The sequence below is a fragment of the Camellia sinensis genome, chromosome 13 (genome assembly GCF_055761805.1).
Source record: "Camellia sinensis isolate YWXY chromosome 13, ASM5576180v1, whole genome shotgun sequence".
Lineage (NCBI taxonomy): Eukaryota > Viridiplantae > Streptophyta > Magnoliopsida > Ericales > Theaceae > Camellia > Camellia sinensis.
Window position 1 is genome coordinate 152,237,466 of NC_138973.1, and position 9,966 is coordinate 152,247,431.

General features: G+C 44.8%; 1 protein-coding gene across 1 annotated transcript; it reads left to right on the forward strand.

Moving 5' to 3' along the window:
* The first annotated feature begins 9,150 nt into the window (after nt 1–9,150).
* LOC145805785 (uncharacterized) lies at nt 9,151–9,612 on the forward strand. The gene has a single exon (XM_082900997.1). It carries the CDS (start codon nt 9,151–9,153, stop codon nt 9,610–9,612), a length of 462 nt encoding a protein of 153 aa, XP_082757123.1.
* The last annotated feature ends 354 nt before the right edge of the window (nt 9,613–9,966 follow it).

Genomic DNA, 9,966 nt, shown 5'->3' on the forward strand with positions numbered 1-9,966 from the left:
GTGTTGCATTGCATTGTGTTTGGATCAGATATTGAACCAAACATGAGAAACGAGGAGCGTTTCATACTTGATGTGATGAAACACACCTCATTTCTCGGTCGCTGACCCTCTTGATCAAGCATGATAGAGGTGGAGGCCCTTATGTGTTATTTGTGTGCATTCATTGACATTGACTTGTGCTACTTGGCCTCTTTCACCATCATGCATTGAGATGCGTGATTGGTGGCTCAAGAGCCAAGCACTACACTCCTTTGAGCTTTAGACATGATAAGGAGTGTAGTTGCACACACATTTCCTTGCAAATACACTGCCATGCCTCTGTTTGTGCTCTGTTGCAGCAAAAGGAGAAATTGCAAGAAGCAGTGGCCGACCGGCCATCAAATTTGCCGACCGGCCACCAAGGCTGCCGATCGGCTATCAAAAGTGGCCGATGACTATCCCTCTTGGCCGACCATCCCTCAGCATGTTCCTAAGGTGGGTCAGAAACTTTTTCGAAGTTGGCATAATTTTCAAAAGTACAAAAGTGTGCAAACAAAGGCATCTTGAGGCAAGGTGGTGGATTTCCGGGAGGACGCGACCGAGCATGCATCCTTCATTGTTCAAGGCGGAGCTGTGGTAACCTAATTTAGATGCTTTTTCATACTTAGTTAGCTTTGTAACTTAATTAATTTGATTAATTAGTTGGTTTGTAAATAATTAGTTTAATTAGCATAGTGTAGACACCCCATTTTTGACCGTCCTCAAGACTTGGACGTCACCGTTTGAACACTCGATGATCATCCATGTTCGTGCTCATTTTGAGTTCTCGGAGGTCTCAGCTACGCGCCTTGCCTTAGGATCTCTCGACTTGCTTGTTTTGTATTTGGTTTTGCACCAAACACTTGTTGTTTTGCTTTTGAGGGCAGGGAATGGCTTGTTGGTCATCCCCACACTTCACCGGCCATGGCTTGAGGCCACCGGCCCTGTTTTGTTGCTACCGGCCATCACCAATGGCCGGTCGGCACTGTTTATGGTCGGCCGACCATTGTTTTGGTCAATTTTCTATTTTTGGCTGGCCGACCATTGTTCATCTGCTTTTGGCAGATATTTTATGCCAGCTGTGATAGCTGGCATCCACAATTGCCCCCCTCTATACACGTGTATGGAGGGATTTGCCTCTTGTTTGGCTTCTCTTGGAAGCCTTAGAAATTGGATTTCTATAAGAGGGGAGGCCCTCCTCCCTTCTTAGAGGTTCTGGAATTTAGGGTTAGAGTTCATATATCTCTATCTCTCTATATCTCTCTCTCTCTCTCTCTATATTTGTTTGTGTTTAGGTGACCAAAAGTGTGTTTTGTTCATATTTTTGCACTAAGGCACCTAGTGATACACCATCCTTGAGGTACAGAGGTCTCAAGAGGTTGTTTTTGAAGTTTTTGGGGTGGTTTTGATTAGAGAGAGGTGCTGGTTTTGTGTTCTTTGAAGTGTTTTTCAAGGGTGAGCACTTTTACTTTATATTCCCCATTTTTGCACAAGCTTTTAGCCTATCTTTCTTATTGTTTTAAGCTTCAACTATAACTGATAAAAGTTCTGTTTTCACTTGCTTTTGAACTTTGTTTAAGGTCACTTTGAGGTTTGGGGTTGTCTGCCCCCTCCAAGGCCTTGTTAGGCCTTGTTTTAGGCCATCTATTTTGGCCCTTGCTTTAGTCTTTGCAAGACCTCTCTACCACTGAAATCCAGAGGATTTTCAGTGGTGGAGAGGTAGTTTTGGTGTCCTAAATGGGAGAGGGTCATCCCCTCTCCATGTTGTCTTTGATGCTCACACAAATGGCTTGTGTTGTAGCTTGTATGCCTAGCTTGCTTTAGCTTCATTTTAGCCAATATTTGTGCTTATTTTGTCATGATATAGCACTGTTTTAAGTTGGTTTAGACACACCATGCATGCTTTGCATACTTGTCTTGTAATGCCATGAAATTGCCTTAACATGCAACATGATGTACCATGACTTTCCAGCATGATTTTGGCTTAGCTTTGTGAAGCTTTTATGCATGTTTTGGTATGCTTAAGGTCTGATTTTGGTTGTTTGGGTCATCCATGACTTGCTTTGTATAGCTACCATGCAACCTAGCTTGTAGGCTTTGAGTATTGGATCCTCTAGCATGCTTTGCTTGCATTATTTCAGTGACTTGGAGTCACTATGTCATTTCAGTCCATATGGCATGCTTGTTTACTCACAATTGATGCTTCTTTAATGTCTTAAAGAGTTTGTCTTTCATGCTCCATGTTTGTGCCATTGTGTATGCCATCATGTGTAGGCATTTGGGATGCCATCTAAGTGTGTCTTTGGCCTTGTTTTGGTCTGCCTTGGGACTATTTTGAGTCCCTTTGGCCCTTTAAGGCTTGGTTGGCATGGTCATGGCTTGAGCCCCTTGGCTAGCCTTGAGCCTTGGACCTTGTTGCATGCTTTGCTTGATTTGTTTAGTTGGTTTAGCACCTTTTCTAACATGATTTCAGAGCTTACAATGTATGCCATTTGTCCATGTTTGTTCCTTTTAAGTGTGCTTAAAAGTTGCCTCTTTATGCTTAGGTATTGGACCATGTTTGCATGCATGTTTGTATGTGCATTTGCCTTCATTTCCTTGGCATATTGGCCACTGTTTTGGATCTAGTAGAGAGCTGTCCATCTTGGTGTAAGTCCATCCTTTGCATGTTGTTGCATGCTCGCCTTGCGTGTTGTTGCATGCTTGGCCTATCGTATGTTGTTGCATGCTTGAATCACTTTGCATTTGGCATGCATTTTCTTTGTTAAGTTGCTTTACGTGTTTCCATGCTAAGTCCCCTTCACATGTTGTTGCATGTTTGTCATTAGCATTGTTGTTACATGCCTCATATGCTTGTTTGCTTAGGTTGTGTGCCTAGCACACATTGTTTGTTTGCATGTTCATGTTGCATACTTAGCTTACATGCTTAGGATGCATAACATTATGCATATCATGCATGCCTTGCCTCTTGATCAAGCATGATAGAGGTTGGGTCCTTTATGTGTTTTGTGTGCATTCCATTTGACATTGAAATTGCACACTTTGGCCTCTTGGACCATCATGCATTGAAACGCGTGATTGGTGGCCCGAGGGTCGAGGACCAAACTCCCTTGAGTCCATGACATGATAGGGAGGTTGGTTGTGCAAACATTTGATGTGAAATGCATTGCCATGTCTTGTATGTCCTCTGCTGCTGTCAAAATAGGGTTCTGCAGGAAGATATGGTCGACTGACCATTTTCAGTGCCGATCGACCAATAATGGATGGCCGAGAGCATCATAGATGGTCGATGACCACTTTAGCATGGTCGGTGGCCATTTCTCTTGGTCGGTGACCTTCCACAGTGATCAGGGAGTGGTGCTGAAGCATCCTTGGGACTTGTGCAGTCTTCAGAGATGCAGAGCAGCGTAAACAGAGGCAGCTTGGGCATGGTGGTGGATTTCCGAGCGGAGCCGACCACGCATGCATTAGACCCTCTTCCCGAGGCTATTTTACCGCTATATTAGCTTAGTTAATTTGCTTAACTAGTTAAGTAGTCTGTAACTATTTAATTAGCTTGTTAGTTAGTTAAACTTGTATTATTCTTTTGGTCCCTCCGAAAGAGGGCTAATTGTGTAATAAGCGTGCGTGTGTGTGATGCATGTCTTCCAACCCCCACTTCTTTCTCCCCTTTACTTACCTGCTTTTGATGGTTAGTATTACGACATGTTTTGATTAGCATACTTATGATAGCATGTTTGCATCCATTCATTTGTATTGCATGCACCAGGCTCGGCACATCATACTAATTGCATAGTATTTCAAATCTAACTTGAATACATGTTATCTGTTGCATTTCACATGCCATCCATAAATTAGCCGAGCCTATTCTAGCTACATTTTGCCTGCGATGCATTAGCCATCTTAACATGGACTTGGATCATACATTTGATCACTAACATGTTCCTTGTTTTGGCTTGGAGTACTAGGTGAGTGTTTATGCTTTAGCATTCTTGCATGTGTGTGAGTATTGCCATGACAGCATGATTACCATGAGGCTATCTGCTTACGTGATATAACTGCCTAAATGCCTGTGGGTGAAGGTTGGGTTGCTTGAGTTGGAATAATTCGTCGAAACCCGTGTTTTAGACTACTTGCGAATAGCAAACTTCAATCCATTTTTCGAAACAAACGGATATACGATGCTTTGTTCCAACTTAGGCAATCCAGTCTATACTTGTTTTGCTATGCGCATCACGTAGTAATTCTAGGCTAATAAATTGGAATAAGAGCACATAATGTTTTCAAAATTTGATATCATGGTTAGTAGAGGACGATCTTTGATCGGGCGAGCGGGGGTGCTCATAGCTGACCTTCCCCAATCGTACCCAAGTTCCCGAGCCGAGGCAACTTTGGTGATGAAGAACACATGGCCTTAGGCAATGAGTTAGGGTTTCCTAAATTCCCCCAAAATAAATATTTAGGTGGCGACTCTGTATCTGGCAAAGCAATCCATGTTTGACACTTCTTTCTAAAAAATCAGTTTTTCAAAACGATTTGCCGGATTTGGACTCTTTGATGATTCATCGGTCTTGCATTACACTCTGCGAGATTAGATACAGGACCGTGACAATTTGAGTCTGAACTGTAGTGAGCCCCAAATGAACAAAACACGGGATTCCCTCTCGGGACATTCGAGGACGTCTCCACATAGCTAGTTAGCTTATTATTCAGACCCTCCATCAAGAGGGCAAATTTTGTAATAAGTGTGCGTGTGTGTGATGCATGTCTTCCAACCTCATTTCTTTCTCCCTTTTACTTATCAGCTTTCGATGGTTAGTTTAGGGCATGTTTCAATTAGCATACTTATGTTTGCATGCGTGCATCATTCATTCGTCTTGAATGCACTAGGCTCGGCGCATCATTCAAACTGCATTGTATTTCAATACACTTTCTTGAATACGTGTTTCAAAGCATGTTATCAAGTGTTGCATTTGTATGCCATCTTAGATAGCCGAACCTATTTTAGTTGCATTTTTGCATGCGTTGCATTAGCATCTTGTATAGTTAGGATCGTGCATGATTTCTAATTAGTTTCTTTTTTGGCTTGGAGTACACTGTAAGTGTTTATGCTTTAGCATCCTTGCATGTGTGTAAGTGACTGCCATGATAGCATGCTTGCCATGAGGTTAATTGCTTAATTGATTAACTGCATGAATCCCTGTGAATGAAGGCTTCATTGCTTGAATTGGAACAATTCATCAAAATGTGCGTTTTAAGCCCACTTTGTGGAGTAGCAAAATCATGTTGTTTTCTAAGCCCACTTGAGGGTGGCAAATCCGCATCTTATCCTACTTGCGAGCAGCACTTTCAAACCATTTTCGAAAAACAAACATGAGATGTTTTGTTCCAATTCTTGCAATTGAGTCTATACTTGTGTGTTGTGCGCATCACATAGTAAGTTAGCCAATAAAGCAAAATAAGAACACGTGTTTTCAAAAACAACATATCATGTTAGTAGAAGCCGATCTTTGATCGGGCGAGCGGGGGTGTTCATTTTATGACCTTCCCCTCTCGTACCCAAGTTCCCGAGTCGAGGCAACTTTGGTGATGACGGACACGTGGCCTTAGGCACGAGTCAGGGTTTCCTAAATTTTCCAAAAACAAAATATTTAGGTGGCGACTCTGAAATCTAGCAAAGCAGTTCCAATTTAACAAAATCCAGAGTGGAGTTCAGGCGGTCTACAGTTCTGGCGACTCTACTGGGGATTTAGAGAACTTGACTTGAACTCATGATATGTTGTTTTGTTCACACTTATATGTTTCTTTGCATTGCATTTGCATTGGTGCACCTAGGACACCGTGTTTGCCGTCTGCTATTCCTGAATGGTTTGCCGGAGGCTGCGTGCCATAAGGCTGACAGGTTACAGGCTCCGCCACGATGGGAACACAAACCTCGGTTTTTATCGAGGCATCCTTTTTGACCATTCGACCTAGTGCATATCGGAAACTATAGTGACCATTCCAAACTAGGACATGTTGCTTACCCGAATGTAGGTTGTTTGAAACCGCTGCGTGCATAGTGAAACCCTGGCTCCTGACAAGATAGGACAGGGAAACCCCACCCCTCCATAGGGGTGTTTTGGCTCTTACTTGCTTGCTATGTGCTTTTAGAGTGTGTCTCTACAGGAATACATGTATTAGTTTGCAAGTCTGGGTATCAAACCCGCGGGTGTCAGTATTTGTGGGAATCAATTTTACCTGAGGGTATCAGATTTGAGGCAGTCATTTGGGGACAACGATCAATGTTGAGAACACTGTGTTCAGCTTACAAATGTCAATTGTGTGTTGTCTTAATTTAATCCGTAATGCTGTCCATTTTTCTGCTTATTGTTTCCTTATTATGCTTTATTTATCTTTTTGCAAGGCAGTTTGGCATCATTACTTCCGACCAGGCAGATATTTCCCTAGCACTTTGGATCAGAGGTCGAAGACTTCATCGATCTGAGGATCTGATAGACAGACAACCAGTGTTCCTTTCATTACCCCCGGTTACTAGACAGAGGTCAGTTAGGCACAGTTCATCAGTACAACGGTTACCAGTTCAGAGGTCTTTGTCTACTCCACCTGTGCACAGTAGGGATCAGATTTTTGTTTCGCCCGCAGAAAGGGAACATACATCGGTTCAGCCCGATCCACACTTTACAGTCAAAATGGAGTACATGATGCGTCAGCTCCAAGAGACCATGCAAGCCATGCAGCGGGATGCTGCTCGCCAGGCAGAGTTTGCCGCGCACCAGGCAGAGGTTGTGGCTCAACAGACAGAGCTGATTGCCAGACTTCAGCAATAGCAGCAACCACAACAAGCCGAAGCATCTGCTTCGCATCCACCCCCACCTCCACCCCCACCTAGAGTTCCAATACATGGGGATACTGCAAACGTTCAGGAAGATACGAACGCTCCAACAGGGCCAATCCCGCCACCAGTTCTACCGCAGATTTCGAAGACACTGGCCTTCTCAACAGATACACCGTTTGAATCTGAGATGGACCCAACTGCTCTGAAGGTCAGTAAGCTTGAAAAGCTATTCAAGAGGGCTCAAGACATGAATTCCATTCCGGACATAGAAGATGGATACACCAATTCGGCGGTGACTTTGCCAGACCGGTTCAAGATGCCACATATAGACCGTTTTAACAGTTCTGGGGACCCCATGGTACATTTACGGTTGTTCTCAGATATCCTAAGGCCAATGGGCCTCTCCAGATTGCAAATGCTTTCCCTTTTCGGCCGGACCCTGTCAGGTGTTGCGCTATTTGGTATGCAAAGCTAGAAGACTCTGTCAAGAGAAGTTGGGAGGAGATGGCTGAGGCCTTTGTAGCTCAATACTCCTACAACACGCAAATCAAGGTCACAACTCGTGATCTCGAGACAACGAGGCAAGAGCCAAAAGAGGGCTTCTCTGCCTTTGTAACCCGTTGGAGAGCCAAAGCTTCTATGATGACCACCAGGCCGATCGAGAAGGATCAGATACGGATGGTTGTGCGCAACCTCCAACCCAAACTGATGCAAAAGATGATCGTCTTATCCCTCCCTACCTTTGCTGATTTACATAAGATTGGGGTACAGATTGAGGATGCCATGAAGCACGATCTGATTGACTACAAGAGAGAGCAACCCAAGAGGGCATTTACCCGTAGTTCGAATGCAAGCACGAATAGTGCTGCAGCTGCCAGAACTTTCGATGTGGGCATGGTCACCACCACCACACCAAAGGACCTTTACTTCACTGTACATGCCCCTGTCCAAAGCTCTGGGGGTCCTAATCAGGAAAGGGCATTTGAAGCCCTTGGAGCCACGGCCATTACCAGACAAACTTCCTATTTTCCATAACCCAGCCAAATACTGTGCCTTTCACCAACAGCATGGTCACGACACTGACCAGTGCTACAGACTGCGTTATGAGATCCAGGATTTCATTGACAATAAGGTGATTGCACCTCCAGAAAAACCAAATGTCACAACCAACCCACTCCCACCACATAACCAAGCTCCACTAGCTAAACACATCAATCTGATCCAAACTGGGGTTGTGCCATACGGCCCTAGCATATATATCACACCCTCCCACCTACCCAAGCCTGAGGTGTTCATCCCGGACAGCACGGACTTGTGCATGTTGAGCACCTCCCAAACCTAACCTGAACCGGTGGTGGTGACTGTTGAACACAGAATTGGGATGACCATGGAGGCAGATGGAAATATTGATTCAGAGCCAGAGGGGTCTACGAGCTTTGGGTACAACCCGAGTGGTTATATCACATCAACAAATCAGGCTAAACTGAGGGTAAAGTTGCCGGTTGGGGCAGAGATTAGTGTGGTTCGGGAAGATGGACCTAGTTATGGGTTAGATGACCTAATAGAGCTAGAAGGACGTTGCAAATCTGCAGTTCTTTGAAGAGCAGGACTCAAGGGATGTGAACATCAACTGGTTCGACTTCGATGGATCGGCAGAAAATATGGACTGGCTTAGTGACTAGCTAGATGTTGTTGAGGAACCTCAGCTAGTACAGGGGTCGTCAGAAACGAGGACATCAATAGTGGTCAGAATGGCCAAGAATCAGGAAGCATCATCGGAGAACACCGGTGCAAAGAATTATGCTTGAGAACCGGGCAGTTTATGTACAGCAGATGCCGAACAAGAGGCTACATTGAAGAGATTTGAGCAGGAAAAGATCGAGAATCTTGAAAGGGCTAGAAAAGCCAAGGCCCCTGCTGGGACAAAATGTGCTATGAGAACAAGAACAATTGCAATGGAACCGGACAGCTGTCTGCCGGTTACCGATGGGGTGTGGTGGGAAGACGACAACTTATGTCTTGCCCACACTGACGAAGATTGGGGGCAAAACCTACCAAATGACACCTGGTATGTTGAGGAGGTTGACCACATGACTAGAAGTGTGCGGTATTTCAAACCCCCACACTTAGACCAGCCAGAGGCATCCAGAAAGGACAAAGAAGTAGAGAGGCAGAAGGAAAAACTGCTAGAGGAGGAGGCTGTACTGAAATAGCTTAAGAAAATCCAGGCAGACATCTCCATCTGGGGACTGCTTATGACCTCAAGAGTCCACAGACAAGCTGTCCTTTCTGCAATGGACAGGGCCAAGCTTTCAATCAATACCATGCCCGAACAGTTGGTAGGGCTGGTTTTCCCGGCAGGAGCTTCCCCGACCTTGACCTTCACTGACAAGGAACTGTCACCCGAGGGCTCAGATCATAACAAACCGCTCTATATCTCTGTCGAGTGTAGAAAGCAATGGATATTGGTGGTCCTTGTTGACACAGGATCTGCTATGAATGTATGTCAGTCAAGGACGGCATATGCTATCAGGTTGAAGCCTTCAGATTTTGTGCCTACTGCCCAGGTGATACGGGCCTATGATAATACCAGCCAAGAGGTGATGGGGATTGTACAGATTCAGACTCATGGTGGTCTAGGGCAACACGATATTGATTTTCATGTCTTGGATGTTCCTGCCACCTTCAATATACTCCTGGGGCGGCCGTGGTTGCACAAAGTGAAAGCCGTCTCTTCCACCTTGCATCAAATGTGAAGTACCCCCACGAGAAGGGGGTGTCAATCATTTTTGGGAATTCTTCGATACATTCACTGCCAGAGGTTTCTACAAAAGTTCTGGAGATTGAGCATGGCACGGAGGATGTATTCTTATCAGGATTCACCCTAGCGGAGGCCCAGGTTGTACATGACATGCTAGCCATTGATGAGGGGCTATACGTCAGTGCACAGTCTGTCTACCTTATGAACAAGCTTCAGCACATGCCCGAAATGGGATTAGGGCGAAGTGGCCGGAAAGGTTATCTTCCTACCAAGGAGGATTGAGTGAGAAAAGGAAGAGAAATGGCCGGAAGAGCGAAAGCTAAACAAGCGGGGAAGCATTACAAGTTAA

Bases quoted from the DNA above. Each gene is read 5' to 3' on its own strand.
- LOC145805785 (XM_082900997.1), top strand. From the start codon at position 9,151: ATGGACAGGGCCAAGCTTTCAATCAATACCATGCCCGAACAGTTGGTA.